The 19577-nt window shown below is 38.4% G+C and overlaps 2 protein-coding genes across 2 annotated transcripts; one reads left to right on the top strand and one right to left on the bottom strand.

The window, feature by feature from the left end:
- Positions 1–14767: 14767 nt before the first annotated feature.
- On the bottom strand, positions 14768–17452 carry LOC135222514 (uncharacterized). Its single transcript, XM_064260598.1, has one exon. The coding sequence runs from the start codon at positions 17450–17452 to the stop codon at positions 14768–14770; it is 2685 nt and encodes an 894-aa protein (XP_064116668.1).
- Positions 17453–18465: 1013 nt separating this feature from the next.
- LOC135222512 (KRAB-A domain-containing protein 2-like) lies at positions 18466–19332 on the top strand. The gene has a single exon (XM_064260597.1). The coding sequence runs from the start codon at positions 18466–18468 to the stop codon at positions 19330–19332; it is 867 nt and encodes a 288-aa protein (XP_064116667.1).
- Positions 19333–19577: the final 245 nt, after the last annotated feature.

The following is a 19577-nucleotide window of genomic DNA, read 5'->3' as shown; positions in this document are numbered from 1 at the left end:
TAATTCTTCATTTATTTCTGACCATTTTATATTTTTACTGTAGAAGTTGTATTTTCCATATCCTTCCCACTTTTTCATTTCTTGCTTATCTCTGTTTTCACTTGCTTTGGAATGAACTGTTAATTCTATGACATTATGGTCTGAAATACTCGCATTATAAACTATTATTTCTTTAACATAATTCATCTCGTTCACAAATACTAGGTCTAAAGTATTTTCCTTTCTTGTTGGCAGGTGATTTATTTGTTGAATGTTGTATTCTAGTAGCATATCTAATAGCTTTTCGAATTGCCTCTTATCTTCTGCACTACTATTACTCTCTTTTTTATATGTATAAGTACAACCACAATCTCCTATTCGTTCTTTCCATTCTACGAAAGGAAAGTTAAAGTCTCCAGATAGGAGAATAGTCCAGTCCTTGTGATTTCTACATATATCATCCAATTTTTCAATTATTAAGTCAAACTCTTTAGTATTAGGAGGTCTATATATTACTATGTTCATTAATTTTTCAGATTCAAATTCTACCGCTATTAGTTCACATTCTGAGTTACTATATTTCTCATATATTTTTCCTTGTTGAGAGATGTTGAGGAAAACAAGGAAATAAATTAGTTATATGAACAAAAAGGAGAGAGAGAGAGAGAGAGAGAGAGAGAGAAGAGAGAGAGAGAGATGTCGGGAGGAAAGCAGGTAATATATTGTTATATGATGAACAAAAAATGAGAGAGAGAGAGAGAGAGAGAGAGAGAGAGAGAGAGAGAGAGAGAGAGAGAGGTGGAGGGGGGAGGCCATCCCCGTGACGTTAAAAACGAGAAAAAGGGAATGTGGTTCTTCAAACGTTAGATTTAAATGCTTTGGTAATTTGGGGAACTGCAAAGCGTAGAGAAACCCCATTTAAAAATGGACGTAGAATTGAAGGTCTCAAGAGACCAGAGCGATACCCAACTCATTCTTCTCAGGACTTTGTTTTCCAGTGACTTTCTCATTCCTGATGGTAAGAGTTGAGTGGAACAGCCAGTTTTCATCTCTGTTGAAGGTAAAACATTCTATCTCCCAAAGAGGCAGGGAAAAAGTTATGGAATTTAAAGTAGTCTTAGGACCGATTGTATTTTCTTTGTTTACTTTTTCTCCTACGAGCCAAAAGGTGAAACGGATGCTACCTATCCTGTTTTTAAGTTTATCCGAGTAGTATTTAATATAAGGAGAACCCTAACGTATCTTCGTGATGATTTACGACATTAATTCTGGGTCTGATACTCCTAGATAATGTTGAACTAACGAAATATTTCGTGAGAGTACGTCAACATAAAACAAACTGGTTTACTTATTGAAAGCATAAGGTAAAAATGCATTTATTTAGAGCTGAAAAATTTACACTGACGAATTCGAAAGAGGCAGCTTTATAAAATGTCCTTAGTAATTTTATTAGAGTTGAATTGGAGTTTTTCAACATCCAATTTTAGTTATACCCCAAAAATTAGAGCATTTTGTTGAATTCTTTTCTAGAATCCTTGACGTCTTACAGGCATGTTTTTAATAGAATAATTAAAGCTTTTATTTTACATATTCACTACTTGATATATACTAAAGGCGAGATTAATATGAAACAAGTAAGACCCTTAAAGTATAACCCCTTCATATATCTGTCAACGCTTGTTGCCGCCAGTGGATTCAGTCGAGCAGATGAGACCCAAAGCTACTGGCTGGTTAGATTTGAGCTTGAGTGGTTAGAACACTGCTGGGGATCGCTTGTTGCCGGAAGTTGGAAAGGGAGCTTGGAAGGGGGGGTGGGGGTGGAGGGAGAAGTCTTTTTCGTAACTGAAATCTTTCTGGAATGACTGTAAATGGATAGGCTGTTGTCTTATTCTCTTACGACACTTCTGATGACATGAAGATTGCAAATTGTTGCACTTCTATCTATCGATCTTTATATATATATATATATCTATATATATATATATATATATATATAATACTATAGATATATATATATACATATATATATGTTGATAAATTTTTTTATGTATGAAATAACACTCACGCGTAGCACACCACTATCTGACCCACTGATGTTTCATTGGTAATTCTCTGAGCTACTCTAACTCCATTGCAACCCCTGAGCAGATGGCTTTGTTTATTGTTCATATCATCAGCCCGTTTGTCCATATAGTTTCTGTTATCTCCTCTTGAGCTTCGTTTCACTTCACGATCTTTATTCTGCATCTACCTTGTATCTGAGGTCTCATCCCAATATCCAATGTTTTCGTTTTTTTACCACCTTCTGTATTATATTTTTCATTTAGCAGAATGATGTACAGTCACGCAACGAAACCATACTCGTATATGTCCACTCCTTCTTAGGTTTGGCTTCAAGAGTTGTATAATTCTTTCGACATTCAATTGAATAAGTTTCCTGACCTTCATCTTCAAGAGGGTTTACTGTATGAGACCTAGATACTTCCCAAAACACTCGCACGCTCATTTGGTACAGAAGATCTGCCGGTCACTTCACGGAGTGACTTAGAGTATGGTATACCCAAAAAAACAAAATGAACTTCAAACTGAAGTGCATTTATGCTTTTACACTGAGCATTATCGTCGTGATAGACATATGTAGCTCACAAATAGATACCATCCAAGTGTAAAGATTTCAGAAGTGATGGAATTAGCCTAATAACGTTTAATGTAGCATGATTTTTGTGAGTCTAAGAGAAAGAAAAAGCTACCTATTTCAAAAAGCTAGGTAAGTAAGCAAAGTCTCTTTTGAATCCACTGTATCAAGCCCAGCTCCTAAAAATGAGACTTACCCACGTTAAAAGAGAATGCATATATAAATGCACGAAAAACAATAACACCAACGTAGTATAATGGGAGGATGAAAGAATATCAACAATACTATAAACAATAACACACGAAGAAACCAACAGACTGATAAAGCAACAACTAGACTGAGCTCCCTTATGTTTCGTTCAAGCGAGTTCTCGCTCACATTATTCCAAATGGCTAAAATTTACATCATACATTTAGACTTTTCCGGCTCAAGAGAAAATTTGTACAAGTTGAGCATTTATCCGAGGAAAGTGGAAGAGGAAACCTTCACAGCGAGACTCAGAGTACTACTGGATATTCTATGATGATTTTACAAAGATATTTAAAGGTTTTTATTCTTATTTATTTATCTAATTATTTACATATTTATTAATTTATTTATTTTTTGTAATTAAGAAACATCATATGTATCTGTCTATCTGTCAGTGATGAGTATGTGAATGTATGTATAATATATTATAAATATATATATATATATATATATAATATATATATATATATAGATATATATATATATATATATATATATATATATATAGTGAAAGTGACATTCATCAGGTACCTGTATGGATAATAGAGGATTAATATAGAAAGACAATATTCTTCTGACGTAACTAACCAACATTTGATGAACTATTTCATCAAATGAAGTTTGGGTAAGGAGACTGACGAAATCATGTAAATCACATATCTCCTGTTGTCACACTTGCTTGAACTTTCCACAAACTCACTGAGAGAGAGAGAGAGAGAAAACAGACCTACGTGGCTTTTCCTTACATGAAATAAACGAAAAACGAAATAGGTATTCCACGCTACCTTAGCCTACGAATACACACAAGTTCTATGACTGAAAGAACTCGAGGTGACTTGGCTTGGGAACTCTTTGGATATTACTCTGTCTTTGCACAAGCAGTCTAATTTATTTCATATTATGTCTCAATCATGAAAAAAGTAACTCAATTTCTCTTTCTTGTCAAATCCTGCGTTATAATCAAATGAAGAGGACCTCGGTGAAAGCTCCTGTTTTAATATATATGCACATCAACTTTGGTTTCTACAGTTGTTGCTTTTTGCTTAATAATAAAAGTCAAGTGAAAAGGTGCATTTTGTACGCATAACAGATCACATAATATTCACGAAAAGAGTAATCTACTAAATGTTTATCTATGACCGCGGATTACGCGTGAATTCATTTCGGTTACTTTTCCGGAATTTGCCTTTCTTTTCCGGGCTGAGAGAGAGAGAGAGAGAGAGAGAGAAAGCCTCTTCAGTTTTTACTAAGTCTATTTTCGGGACATATTTAAAAGAACCTAGGTTTTGACAGCATTTTTATCCAGGACGATTTCGCATGTTGATTCAGTTTATTATAAATTAACACATTGCATTCAGTTATTACCCATTTATATTATTTTTCTCAATAAAAAGAGAATTCATTTGGTTTCGTCAAGAGCAGTTATTCACGAGTTGATATCTTTACTGCCAAAAATAACTTAATTGTCAATCCCCCGTAAGAGGGTGGCGTCGTCTGTAGACCTCATGTTGTGCACTGTAGGCATTACTTAAGGTTCTTTGCAGCGTGCCTTCGGCCCCTAGCTCCAACCACTTTCATTCCTTTTACTGTGCCTCCTTTCATATTCTCTTTCTTCATCTTACTCTCCACCCTCTCCTAACACTTGATTCAGAGTGCAACTGCTTTGGGGTTTTCCTCCTGTTACACCTTTCAGACCTTTTAATGTCAATTTCCATTTCAGCGCTGAATGACCTCATAGGTCCCAGTGCTTGAACTCTGGCCTAAATTCTATATTCAACTCAACTAATTCTTAATCAAAGATAACGCCTTTGTGAAGATAAGAACCCAAAGCATTCTATTTATATATACAACTAATTAAAAGCATTATTAACATTACGATTAAAACGTTTATACACATGATACCAATTCTTTGAGTGGCAAATCATCTGGACCTCTTGCCTAAACAATTCCACATTATATACACTTCTCTTACCTTTTCAGAAGTTTCCCAATAAGATATAAGAATACACAAGCGATATCCGTTGATCGCAAGAGATGAAGGTGCTATTATTTAACTCCTGGCATCCTGTGGTTCTTAAAATCCACGGCCTCTTCTTACTGAGGTGAATATTCATTTCCCCAAACGGCCACTCACTCATTTACTAAGTGCTAGTTTTGTCTTACGACGTGGGAGTTTATTGTCCCAAGAGAAGTCTAACCTATTCCACCCCACCCTCTCTCTCGCCTATGTCCACACACAAACACACATTTGTATATTATATATATATATATATATATATATATATATATAGATATTATATATATATATATATATATACATAATATATATATATACAGAGAGAGAGAGAGAGAGAGAGAGAGAGAGAGACGAGATCGAGACGATGAGAGCGAGAGAGAGAGAGAGAGAGGAGAGAGAGATTTTCATTTGGAAGTTATAGTCACAAAATATATTTACATGACAACTGAATTATCATAGATAGCTGTGGCCTAGTCTAGCTTGCTTGGAGCTCACGAACATGTCAAGGAATAACGTAAACCATGGAAATTTATTGGGCTGGAAATGTTTCCCTCGGCTATAAATATACGTTCATGAACTATATTCCTGTGCTTTTCATATAAATAGTGTCTTAAATTTCTCACTTCTTTCTTTATCATCAATCTTGGTAAATGAATGAATGACTGTGCTTCTGTACCGAATGTTTACTATTATTTTTTTCAATATTTCCATATATGCGTCTTTCTGCAACTCGGAATGTCTTAGGCAAATATAGAAATGGAAAATATCAGCTAAGAAATGAATAAAAACAAAGCGTGATCAGAACTCCAGCTTACCCAAGGGCACGTGCTAAAATCTACGGTCAAATAGAACATTGTTTCACGGATGAAAATTAAAATAAATACACTATATTTTATTAGAAATAATTATCCTGTACTGTTTAACATGTACTTTATTTACTTTTATACATTTTCATTCTAATAAATATATCGTAAATCCTATCATACAATTCCTGTATCTATAACTCAACGCGAAACCCTTTTCAGACCTAGTTAGCCCCCCCCCCCACCCCAACAGCATCAAAAAGAAAAACAACAACACAGAAGGAATGCTCGAAATATATGGTTGCAACGTTAAAATATTGTTTTAATGGCCTTTTATCTTCATATTATACTGTTATATTACAGTAAAAAGACATTCATCTGGATAGAAATGTAACCAGTGCTTTAGGCTACGGTTTAGAATTTGTCTTATCGACGGGCAGTATAATTAGTGTAGACATTACCAAAGGACTGCGCAACTTGGAAAAATATAGTGATCTAACCAGTGAAGAAGTGAACATAATTGAGGGAGTGATTTATGGAAGTATGAAAAAGTCAGATGCCACAAACGTACCCAGAAGATTTATGAATGTCATCATGAACTGAAAAAAAGATAAAAATATACAAATGGCAAAAGCAGATAAATCAGGCTCTATAGTAATTTTCAACCAAAGTGAATATATAGAAACAATGGATTGTCCTTTGAGTGATGATAGTACATATAAAGAATTAAATAAAAACCCGTTAGATAATGTGAATAGTGGTATCAATAGGAAAGTGAAAAATCTGTTAAAAGGTAACAAAAGCCTTATAAAGAAGTTGTGTGTGACTTCTCCATCGCTACCGAATATGCATGGTACAATTAAAACCCACAGGCGCCTCATTGGTGTGGTTGGTATGGTGTTGGCGTCCCACCTCGGTGGTCGCGAATTCGATTCTTGGCCATTCCATTGAGGAGGGAGAAATGTGTATTTCTGGTGATAGAAGTTCACTCTCGACGTGGCTCGGAAGTCACGTAAAGCCGTTGGTCCCGTTGCTGAATAACCACTGGTTACATGCAACGTAAAACACCATACAAACAAACAATAAAAACCCACAAAAAAAACTTTTCTGTCAGACCAATTATTAGCTCAGTGGGTTCCGCATCTTACAAACTGGCAAAGTACTTAGTGGATATCCTTAACCCATTGGTAGGTACCATCTCTAATGCTAATATCAAGAATAATATGGACTTGATAAGTAAACTAAAGTGTACAGGTTCATAGTGAATCGAAACTTGAGTTTTGACGTAGTATCACTATTCACAAAGGTACCAAGTGATGATCTACTGGAGTTTTTATCTGAATTATTAGAAAACACACAGCTGGATATTCCATTTTCTAAAAGCAGGTTAATTGAACTGATTAAATTATGTGTGAAAGATTGCAAATTTGAATTTAATGGAAAATTTTACTCTCAAAATTCTGGTATGGCAATGGGAAACCTTCTGTCCCCAGTGCTAAGTAATTTATATATGGAATTTTTTGAAAAGAAAATATTAAACAACCTAACCCCACGCAATGTAGTTTGGTTCAGATATGTTGACGACATAATATGAGTATGACCAGGGAACGAAGATGTGGATAACTTTCTTGCCAGGTTAAGTAAATCAGTTCCATCAATTAAATTTACTATGGAAATGGAAAAAGATGGACGCCTACCCTTTTTTGATGTCCTCATACGGAGAAATAGTAGTGGGTTTAACTATAGTGTTTACAGAAAACCTACTAATATTTCTTCCTATGTGCATTTCTATTCTGGACAAAACAACAAGGTTAAAAAATCAGTGTCTACATCTATGTTTCTAAGAGCATTGTGTGCATGTAGCCCAGAATATATAGATGAGGAAATAGAGAAGATTCGGAATACAGGCAAGAAACTGAAATATCCTGACAATGTACTAAATACGTTAGATGCGTCAAAAAAGACTGTATCAAAGCCAAAAAGAACCTTACAACACAAAACATTGGCTTGCACTGCCTTATTATAATGATATGAAAGATATCCCCCCGCTCTTGAAGAATTTTGGTGTTAATGTCACTTTTAAAAACAATAAAACAATGAAACAGGTACTTGTCATGAACTCCCCCAACAATACTAAAGGATGTGTATATAAAATTCCATGTGACAACTTTTACATTTGTCAAACGGATAAAGCACTGGAAAAGAGAATAGAACAACAACAAAAATTTGCGAGATATACACGGAAACTATGGTATTTTTGTACTTGTTAGTGAGAACAATCATGCAAAAAAGATTGTGTGTTCTAATAATGCAATGGAAAAGAATATCATTGAATCTAGCTTTATAAAAGAAAGTTACAACCATAATAATAACATCAGTCAAGGGATGTATAAACTTGATCCTTTAATATCAAAAGAGTTAGAGTTAGAGAACTGTTAAATACTTTAAGGTCACCATGGAAACTCAGCCAGTTAGTTCTTAATTAAGTTTATTTACAAAAAAAACATTGAACAGCCTGAGATAACTGAACGGCAGATAGGCCACGAGGAGAGGGCACGGTGTACTGTTTTAAATTACTCTATTATTCACAGTAACATGAGAGAGTGGCCGAATTCAAAATCAATGCAAAGCTGTTTCGAAATTGATGATATCTTCTAAGGTAATTAAGCGCTGGCAAGGAGGCAGGGATGCACGGAGCCGGCAGTTGGAAATCTGGAAATGGATTCCAGGTTATACATAACATAAAATAAAGACTTCTCGCACAACATTTGCGACTACTGCACTATGAAGGGAATTTATCCTTAATCATGCACAATGATTAAGGGGAGAAATCTAGTGCTTAAATAGAATAGCTCAATGAAGATCTCTGTTGATCTTGGGCAAGTCACAAGGAAAACATGCGATCGCTAGGCAGGATGAAAAGGAGGTTCGTTTGAGAAGTTAGAAATTGAATTTGAAAATGGGGGAGTTTGTTTGGCTTGGAGGGAAAGAAATGAAAATATGAATGTAACTCAGATGTACCTGGGTGCCTTATGAGATTGGCGTCGGCTTTGTCTGAGTTATGGGGCGCGCCTGTCAGCACCTTTGTTAGGCCTGTATGGAAGGCTAGAATGGATGTCTGTCCGTTATGAGTGACTGGGCAGGACTGAGGTCGATCCATGGTACGGATGATTTGCGTTGGGGGTAGTTTCTCCCTCCCCCCCCATTGGCAGGACATCTGGAAACACATATGGCCAGTAAAAGGGTCAAAGTGAAATGGGTCTTAAGAATAGGCCTAGGAACCTACATAGCTGCACACTTCCCTTTGTGATATGTCCCTAGTGCTGAACGAATTTTTACCCTCCTGCTAAACTATGAATGGGCAGGAAATTCCTTCTCCTTGCCTGGCCTGGCCTAAGCTGACTTCCCTAAATCCCTCCCAAAGTCAGCTGATGTTGGGGGTAAGATGGCTGCCACTTCTAACTAAATTTCAATATTAAACACTGGCGAGGTGAGGCGGGAATAAACATAACAATATACAAAAACAAACGTAATTCAGAGCAGGTATTTATTTAAGTTTCTCTCTGAGTTTTTAATATTTTGTGTGGCCTCCATCTGCCTGTACCACAGCCTGCATTCTTGAGGGGTATGATTTCAGCAAATCGTAAAAAAGCTGAGACTCGATCTCCATTTCCCTGAGCACTTTGGTCACCTCTCTTTGCAGGTCGTCGAGGCTTGGTATACCATCATAGTTCACTGTGTGTGCTTCAAAACGCTTCAAATCTTAAATCCTTTAAGATACTACCAATGTTTTCACACACATTAAGGTCAGAGGAGCTACCTGGAAATATTCACTTGACGAGAAGAAATAGATACCACTGTTTCGAAGCAGATCCTAAGTCTGAAGAGCCTTGAAACATGGTGCCTCATCATGCAAAAATGTGACTTCTTCAACAGATAACACATTTTCAGGATCTTTGAGGAAAGGAAATACTCCACCAGCAAGCACAGTTTTTCTGAAGTATTTGCCATTCCATGACTGTCCTTTTTCTTTGATGATCCACATTTGGCTGTGAAACAGAGAAAAATTTCCAAACATTCAGGAAATTTCCCCACTTGGCGATAGTGTAAATCATCGCTGATATCATCCAACTTTGCAGCCCAAATGATGTCATTTTTATGATTTGGCTTCCTGACTGTGTAAATGAAGAATTCATCTGATGCGGCAACATGGAGAAAATCAGCTTCATCCCAATCTTTAAGAAATGAACCACAAAACCATGCACGGTCTTCTCTCTGTTGCTGAGTGATGTTGGGCTTGCTGATGACATGTAATGACTTGATACCAGATTTTTCAACTCATGATATACAGCACTATAACTTCTCTTCTTTCCCCTTTTTGTTTCTAGTTCAAGCGCCAATTTACATAAAGACTTTCTTGGTCTACCCACTGCCTTAGCTATGATGTCTTTTGACTCCTGAGAAAGGACTTCAAGCCTTCCAAGATTCTCACTCTTTTTGCGTTGACAGTCATATGGAGTTTTGTTCCAGTTTCTTTTAACAAAGGATTCATCTCTTTTAATGTATTTAGCTATTCAGGAATGTGAAATGTAGGATGCACCAGCTTCCCTGGCCTCTCTGAAGATTATAGCCCGGATTCGGTCAATCCATCTGATTTCCTCCGAGTTGTTAGCCATGGATGAATCTAACTCCATCACTCAGTCTGAAGATGCAAGAAATGTAAAATGAAAAATAGCTTAATAGAAACTTTAGATAATGTAGTTGGAGATAGGCTATAGCAGAAAACTTCATAACTTTCCATTTGTTCTGTGGAGGGGGCTCTCTAATTTCGAAACACCCGGTATATATGTAAGTGTTACATAATAAAAATATGGAATGTTATTCCATATATATAAAAAACTAAAACTATGAGGTCAACCAGATTGCTTGCAGGAATGTGATCAGACCAGATACGATAAAGTATGCTAAGATGACGTATACAATAAAGTAGGCTAAGATGACGTGCCGTCACCTGTGGTCCTTCATTTGTTTTGAAAACATTAGTCCAAGCTTCCTGCTTGAGACAACTACCGCGACCTATAATTCAAACGGCCTACATGATTTATAATATGTGTCATCTGTATGTATGTTCATATGTTCGAGCTACTGACTGCTTCCTTTGTGATTTGTAACCGAGATGGTAGGCAGAGTTGAATTGGCCATCATCATTGGCAGAAGCGATCAAGCCATCGTCATTAGAAGACCTGTACCTCTTTATCAAAGCTTCATCATGTAGATTTGAATTAGCCATCATCATTGGCAGACCTGTACAATCCTATCTGATATTCATCATGTAATCTCAGAAGAATAGATGTATTTTTTATACTTCATGTTTTCTACAAGAAACCTCACATCAGAAAGGAGATATCATCATGAGTTTAACACATCGTCGTCATAACCAAAGAAGATACCGACTTCGTAAGTTATCAACAAACCCCAAGACACTCCAATGAGTATGGAAGTGCATAACCAACCGACTTAGCGGAAGATTATCGCAAGTCTAACATAACCTCATAGGGTGCCTTATTATATAAGGCAACAGCCCTTTCATATATATATTATATATATATATCTATAATATACTATATATATATATATAGTATATATATATATGTATATCTGTGGTGTGAATGAATTTCAGTAAGGCAATGCATGAACTCTCATCAAATCAGACAATGAAATAACACACAAAAGCATTTTAATTTATACATACCTACATGCACGTGATCAGCAAAATTGAGCATCTTTGGGTCTGATGAAGAGCTTTAGGAGATTACCAAGAAATATAAACACGTCTGGATTGTGCAAGGGATGGTGTGGGAGGGGGGAGGTGTTAGGAGGACCGTCAGGCCAGCAGCCTCACCATAGAACACCAGTTGAGAAATGAAGGCCAGCATTTCTGAAATTGCTTGTTTCAAGAGGAACAGGCAAAGAGGTGACTGGCGTACCCTGGGCATGGCTTCCCTAGGAGAGTGAAATAAATGGTTTGGGGGTCATATTTTAGGTACATTAGATAAAGAGGTGCCTCCTGAAGAGTTGTGGATCCCTTGGAAATGGGAGAAAAATATCTAATGTGCACCTTGGTGATAATTCCTTAAGACTAGAAGAGGTGTGGTGTAGTTACTGGTGCTCCATATTCAAAAACATGTATCCCCGTCACTAAATGCAATAATATTTTTCGCAAGCTGTGGCATGTTTTTAAAATGCGATATTTAAATGGCAAAATTTTATCACCTAAGGCAAAGGATTTTAATGACATACCAAAAATATTTTTATTTTTAAAATATACATCATCTATATATATATATATATATATATATATATATATATATATATATATATATATATAAATATATATATGTTACGGTCATTTTGAGGAATTGGTCATTTTGTAAACTGCCCGGTCATTTTGGAAAATGACTAAAATATCTGTCGGTATGCAAAATGCCCAAATAATTGTGGTCATTTTGGAAAATGACCAGAAGTTTGGTCATTTTGCAAAATGACTATTAGTATCGTTGGTCATTTTATAAAGTTACCCCAATAGCTGCTGGTCATTATGCAAAAATAAACAAATAGTAACTTAAAATTGATTAGGAAAAGTCTAAGTATTAATAAAGGTGTGTGTTTTTTTTATTCAACATTAAAAACTTACATTACACATTACAAGTATATTAGAATATTGAAAGAACTAAAACTGAACTTGAAACACGCTCGAATTAGTATCTTAAGCAGATACAAATGTTTCGAAGGGTGTGTGCAAGTGTATGTTTGTCTGAACAGGCAGTTAGTTCCTACTTAGGTTCGGCCGAGGACGGAAATATTCGTGCTCCTCTCATCACTTATTTGTTGCAAGTATATTGTACACTGAAAAGCTTCACAATGGAAAGTAAGAAAAGTCTTTTCCAAACAAAACTTCTAGAGTCTGAAGAAAACAAAGCTACAAATAGTTCAAGTTTATTTCCCCGGGAAGAATACGAACGAGTAATTAGTCGCCTGAATGAACTTAAACAATCTAATACTTCGAAGACTAAGCAGGATTATCGTTTGTTACTAAATTATGTAATACTGGAGGTCACAATTGAGGGTACCACCGTGCAAAAGTTGCAGAAGAAAGTGTTGGATTTCTGTTTCATGGCAGGACAAGAAAGAACACAGAATTCGTTGTTTCATATATTATGTAAACTTAACTGTATGGCAGCTTAACAAAAACTAAATATACATTGTAGATTTCAGTAAAAGGTAAACAGTAATAATTACAGTACTCAACAGTTTGAGTAAAAGGTACAATTATAATAAATACATTGTTACGCATAAATACAGTATGTAGTTATACAACTAATTACACCAAAGTGTAGTTAGCAATCTCACACCTCCCCCCAAGATGGCAGGTGCAATACAAGGATACCTGGCATCTTAAGGTCCTTATTTAGTATATGATTTCGAGTCCCATCTTATTTCTAAACGCTCTGGTGCCCGTGTCTGACGTCCACTACGTCGTACTGGTAAGGCAACTGATAACTGAGTATCAGGCTTAGGTGATGTTGCAGAGGATCTACGATCTCCATATCCTGAAGCTTCGCCACCCAACACCGAGATAGGCGGAGAAATAATGTCTCTTGGCAAAAAAGGGTGATGAGGTCGTAGGAACCTCCGATTTCTCCAATAGATGCGCCCACTCCCAGTCTTCACGAGGTAATCCCTCCTCGTGCCAATTCCGACCACAACTCCTGGTTTATCCCATCGTTTTGTCTTAGGGTTTTGCAGATCCACGTACATACCAAGGTTCAGCTTAGAGAGTGGTCTAGCAGTGGCATCATACCGTTCCTTTGCCTGCTGCCAAAGGTACTTAGCCTTTATGTCACATTCGTCAGCTGTATGTTGCCAATCCTTTGCAAATGAACGATGATGAGCTGGAATCCTAGAATGCAAAAGATGTCCAAACAAGATTTGCGCTGGAGATCTACCGTCCGCCCGTGGCGTATTCCTGAGCTCAAGAAGCCCTCGTGCGAACTCATCCTCATCCAGCTTGCCATTTCCTGTGGTCGTCAAAATCAACTTCTTGATAATCTTCACGGTAGCTTCGGCATGACCATTTGCTTTTGGATTATAGGGCGATGTCACGCGGTGTTCCACCCCCCATCGAGCAAGGAAACGCCACAATGTTGATGAAGCGAACTGCGGTCCTCCATCCGTTTTCAGTACTACAGGCACACCTGTGTCTGAAAATATGGGCCTCAACAAACTAACTAGTTGAGCTGCAGAAGTTGATCCATTGCACGAAGATACATACAGCCAACCTGATAGGCGATCAACGTACACTAGAAATGTCTTGCCAGAGACATGAAAATAATCAGCAGACACGGACTCAAATACTCGATTTTGCAAATCTTCCTGCATCAAAGGCTCATTCTGCTGATCTGGTAACAGCTCTCGGCAACGAGAACAAGACTTCACTGTATTCTCAACGTCCCGGTCAATCCCTGGCCAGTATATAGTCTGGCGTGCTCGACACTTGGTGCGGTCCACTCCTTGGTGAGCATCATGTAGACACTGCAAAGTTTCGCTACGCAGGCTGCGAGGTATGAGAAGTCTAGGTCCATAAATTATCAAACCATCATCCACGGCCAGCATGTCCCGAATTCCCCAGTATGCTCGCAACTCTTAAGGTAAGCTATGCTTATGATCAGGAAATCCTTTCATAATTACATCTCTTAATGACAGATATTCATCATCATGTGCAGAAGCATCACGAATCTTATCCAGCATCTGGTCCCGTAGAGGTGCTAACCTTATGCCCTCCTCACAAGTAGCTAATAAAGACGATACAACAGCAGCATGCAATGGATCTGCATCATCCAGCACATCATTGTCCTCAACAAGGCTATGAACAGGTGAACGAGAGAGTGCATCCGGCATGCTGTGACATTTCCCACTTTGCCACCGTGCAGCAAAAGTAAATCTGCAGAGTTTCATTCTCATACACTGCAGTCGAGGATTTTCTATTTCTCCAAGAAGTTTTGAATTGAGAATAGGAACAAGTGGTCAATAGTCTACTACCAGGTCAAAATAAGGCAAACCAGACAAGTAAACACTGCATTTCCTGACTGCCCAAAGTACAGCAGCCATCTCAACCTCAATTACGGCATACCTAGTTTCCGCATCCGTTAAAAACCTGTATCTACACTGGATGAGCTTCCAAGCCTCTCCATGTTGTTGCAGCAAAACAAACCCCATACCATGCAACCTTGATGCGTCAGTTTGAAGCATAGTAGGTAAAGATGCATCAAAATGAGCTAAAACAGGAGGAGCTATGAGTGCTTCTTTAGTTTTCTCGAAAGCCACGTCATGCTGAGGGGTCCAGCACCACTCATTCTGAGGTTTAAGCAGGTCCCTGAGTGGCTGTGCAGCAGTTGCAATCGCAGAAGAAAAGCTCCCAAGCTGATTGGTTAAACCCATGAATGACCTGAGATCAGTGATATTTTGTGGCTTTGGAAATTCAGCTATAGCTCTCACCTTCCGAGAATCCACACTATAACCTTCATGATTTATACTGTAACCACAAAATTCAACATTAGGTTGAGCAAAGAAAATTTTGTCAGGATTTAAGGTCATTCCAAATTTGTCACATTTTTGCACAAGTGTGATCACATGGGCTAAGTGGTCACGGTAACTAGAATCATACACCAAAATATCATCAACAATTTTGACAGTACGTGGAATATCTCCCAAAGCTTGATCTCCTCGACGATTATACTCATCTCCAGACGATATAAGCCCCATTACGGCTTGTTTGAATTTGTAACGTCCCCAAGGTGTGATGAAGCAAGTAAGATCCTGATCTTCGTCAGCAATTTTGATTTGGAAGTATCCCATCTTCGCATCCAAAGTAGTGAACCACCTGGCTCCAGCATCCATTGATGATATAGCATCATGAGGGGATCGAACTGGATATGTAGGTCTGCGCACATAGCGGTTAAGTCTTGTAAGGTCCACACACAACCGCACACCACCCATCTTCTTTGCAATAGGGACCATCGGATGACACCATTCGGTGGGGTAATCAACCTCACCAATGATATCCTTAGCAAGCAAGTCATCTAGCTGAGCTTTAATATCCGATCTCCAACAATGCGGAATGGTGCGTGGTGCGGTCACTGCAAAAGGATGTGCATCTGCTGACAGCTGAATCCTCATAGGACCTCCCTGTATTTCCCTTAGAGTAGCTGAAGCATCAAATACATGAGGATAAGCAGAAATGATGGAAGCTGCATGTTCTGCACGCTCTGTTTCTGTAGGGTCTCTGCTGTGTGGCCATCTTGGCAATGCCATTGGTACAGACACCAAACTGCTGGTACTTGCAGACTGCACAACATCCTGTGTGTTAGAAGTCACTTGTGGCTCCAAAACCTTCCTGGTTCTCGATGCTATATGTGGTTGTGACACTGACCATGTAAGATGCTGTATTTGCGCTGGAAAGTTTTCTGGTAATATTCCCAGTGCTACACAATCAAACCAGCTCAGAAGTGCACCTTTCACTTCCTTGACGACTGACACAACTGTTGTTGTACTACGATTCCCCAAAGTTAAAAAAGCCTCAAAAGTACCCATGTTAGTGAGAGGTTGACGATCTGCTGCAATAAGACCACCCATAATGATCGGCTCCAGTGAACTCTCATGAATTCCAAGAGATTTAGCGTTCTCAAGTCCTATCACAGTTGTCTCCGCTCCAGAGTCAGGTGTCCACATAACTGAATTTGATCCTTTGGGGTGAGTGGTACTGATGCAAATCTGAGGGGTTGGACATGATGACGCACAGTTGCTGTAAACATCTCCAATGACACGATATAGATTCCGCTTTGAAGGCTTGAACGTGCTTTTATTATTAGTTTTTTTCTTCTGAGGAGACAGTGGCTGTCCCTTTGACCTGCACACCACTGCAAAGTGACCTTTCTTACCACATTGTTTGCAGTCCTTGTTTAGAGCCTTGCATGCCATCTTATGACGATGGCGCTCACCTCCGCACCTAAAGCACTGCTGCTTTAAATGGGCTACCTTCTGACCTTGTTTGTATTGAGACACTCTTGAAACATTATACTTTTCACTGCCCCGAATAACAGCACGACTGGCATTTGCATTTTTCGATGCTCTGCAAATATCAATAGCCATCTGCAAAGTGAGCTTCTTTTCTTCTAACATACGTTTCAAAGCCTCTTCATCTCTGGTTCCAACAACGATCCTGTCTCGTAGTCTGCTGTCCATGCAGGTTTCACAAAAATCACAGAAAGAAGCAATCTCTTTAATGCCGCACAAAAAATCATTGAAGGTCTCGTGCAACTCCTGGACTCTTGTATGAAAGTTGCGTCGGTCCACGATGACATTCCTTTGGTTGCGTAAGTGCAACTCCATGGCATCCAATATAGTCTTCAAGTCTGCTCCATCATCCAGTGAGAGACCATATCTCAGAGTGCGGGTCCAATCATCGTCTAGCACGGAAATCAATGCTGACCGCTGCTCAGCAATAGAGAGAGATGACATTCTTGTCAACACTGCATGCCCCTCATACTTGTGACGCCATGAACCAAACTCTTTAAGAGATACAGAAGACAAGTGTGGTGCAGGAACTGCCTTTGCCTGAGACTGATTCCTATGATGTCCTGAGGTACCAGCAAAACCCTCTAGAATCGCAGTTAAACGTTCTTCCCTTTTCGTTTGCTGCTTCTTGGGCATGATGAGCCATCTCTGCTTGCTTTGCCACAAGTGCTGCCAGTTGTTCGATTTGCTTCTCCATCGTGTACGGGTACTAAAGATTTAACACTGTACTTGAACGACAGTAGACAGCATAAACAAAACCACTCACTGCGCCATGTTGGATTTCTGTTTCATGGCAGGGCAAGAAAGAACAATCCATGGCAGGGCAAGAAAGAACACAGAATTCGTTGTTTCATATATTATGTAAACTTAACTGTATGGCAGCTTAACAGAAACTAAATATACATTGTAGATTTCAGTAAAAGGTAAACAGTAATAATTACAGTACTCAACAGTTTGAGTAAAAGGTACAATTATAATAAATACATTGTTACGCATAAATACAGTATGTAGTTATACAACTAATTACACCAAAGTGTAGTTAGCAATCTCACAGAAAGGAACTCGGCTGCGATTCGTTTGTGCTGAAGATGTGTTTGATGTACTTCTAGCTATTCACCGCATAATTGGCCACGGAGGAAGAACTAGTATGTGCAAGGCAACCAAAGAAAAATATGCAAACATTTCACGTGATCAGATAACGCTGTTCTTGCAGTATTGTGAGGAATGTCAGCTAAAGAAAAGTAGTGTGCGTAAGTGTGTGGTTGTCAAGCCAATCGTCTTGAACAGCATGAATTCTCGAGCTCAGGTTAGTAATGAAACAAACAAACATTATTATTCACTAAGTTATTGTAGGCATTTCCTAGCCTTCCAATCTAACCTTAATGTAATAAATTATATGCATGACCCTACTACTACTACTACTACTACTACTACTTCTACTACTACTACTACTACTACTACTACTACTACTACTAATAATAATAATAATAATAATAATAATTCTGCTGACAATAATAATTATGATGATGTATTTGCATTACTTATAATTCTGTCTTGTACTGTGTCTTTGCAGGTTGACTTGATTGATATGCAGTCAACCAGATGGGAAGTACCGTTTCATTTTCAATTACCAGGATCACTTGACCAAGATGATATGCCTTCGAGCCCTACAGACTAAGACTGCCGAGGAGGTAGCTTTTCACCTGGTTGATATTTTCTGTGATAAAGGAGCCCCTCATATTCTTCAATCTGACAATGGGAGAGAATTTTCAAATAAGGTAATTAAGGAAGTTCTGGCTATGTGGCCAGAATGTAAGCTAGTTCATGGGAAACCAAGATATTCTCAATCACAGGGTTCCGTGGAACGAGCAAACAGAGATGTTGAAGCAATACTCGCTTGCTGGATGAAAGATAACAACACTACACAATGGTCAAATGGACTGCGCTTTGTTCAGTGGCAGAAAAACACGCGCTTCCATTCTGGAATTGGCAGGACACCTTATGAAGCCATGTACGGAGAAAGGGCTCATCTTGGTATTTCTGCTGTCAAAATACCAGAAGAAATAATGGAAGGCATGGAGACAGAGGAGCAGCTTGCAGAAGCACTTTGTTTAGTTAATGAAGAAGATCAAAATGTAGAACAGGGGAGAAGTGCTGAAAGTTGTGCCATAAATTGCAACTCGTGTGGTCAAAACATTCCATGTCATCTTTCTGGTCAGTGTTGTTCAACTGTAAATGACAATGTTGATGATCCTGTGCTCTGTTGCCTATGCAATAGAAATCGTAGCATTCAGGCTGAACGAAGGGAATCGAAAATACAACAAGAGAAGCAAGCTAAAAAAATGAAGGATAAATCAGTACAGTGTTTCAAGCCAGCCCTTGCAGGGGACACTGTCATGGTTCCTATTCCACTTGTTGACCGTGGACGAGCGGAGTTTGCGAATGCAAAGGCAATTATAACTGAGACAATGGATGGCGGAACTTACAAACTAGGGCAAAACACATGGTTTACTTAAACAGGTGTACAGTCGGAATCAGTTCACTTTATGTGCTGAAAAATTTATGTCACTCGAAGAGGTAATAAAGGTTCGCGAAGTCAGTCTGCGAGAGGTAGCTATTGCAGACTCGATGGGGCATGGCCAGGGGATCAGTAAGTGTAGCTGCACCCAGTCATGTCGGAGCAGACGCTGTAAATGCTTCAAAAACGAAGTATTGTGCAACAGCAGATGTAAATGCAGCAACTCTTGTTCAAACAAGTCAG

The sequence above is a fragment of the Macrobrachium nipponense genome, chromosome 3 (assembly GCF_015104395.2).
Source record: "Macrobrachium nipponense isolate FS-2020 chromosome 3, ASM1510439v2, whole genome shotgun sequence".
NCBI lineage: Eukaryota > Metazoa > Arthropoda > Malacostraca > Decapoda > Palaemonidae > Macrobrachium > Macrobrachium nipponense.
The sequence above is the reverse complement of the archived record's forward strand: the minus strand, read 5'-3'. Positions and strand labels throughout refer to the sequence as shown.

Excerpts from the sequence above, each read along its gene's own strand:
- LOC135222514 (XM_064260598.1), bottom strand. The coding sequence starts at position 17,452 with ATGCCCAAGAAGCAGCAAACGAAAAGGGAAGAACGTTTAACTGCGATT.
- LOC135222512 (XM_064260597.1), top strand. The coding sequence starts at position 18,466 with ATGATATGCCTTCGAGCCCTACAGACTAAGACTGCCGAGGAGGTAGCT.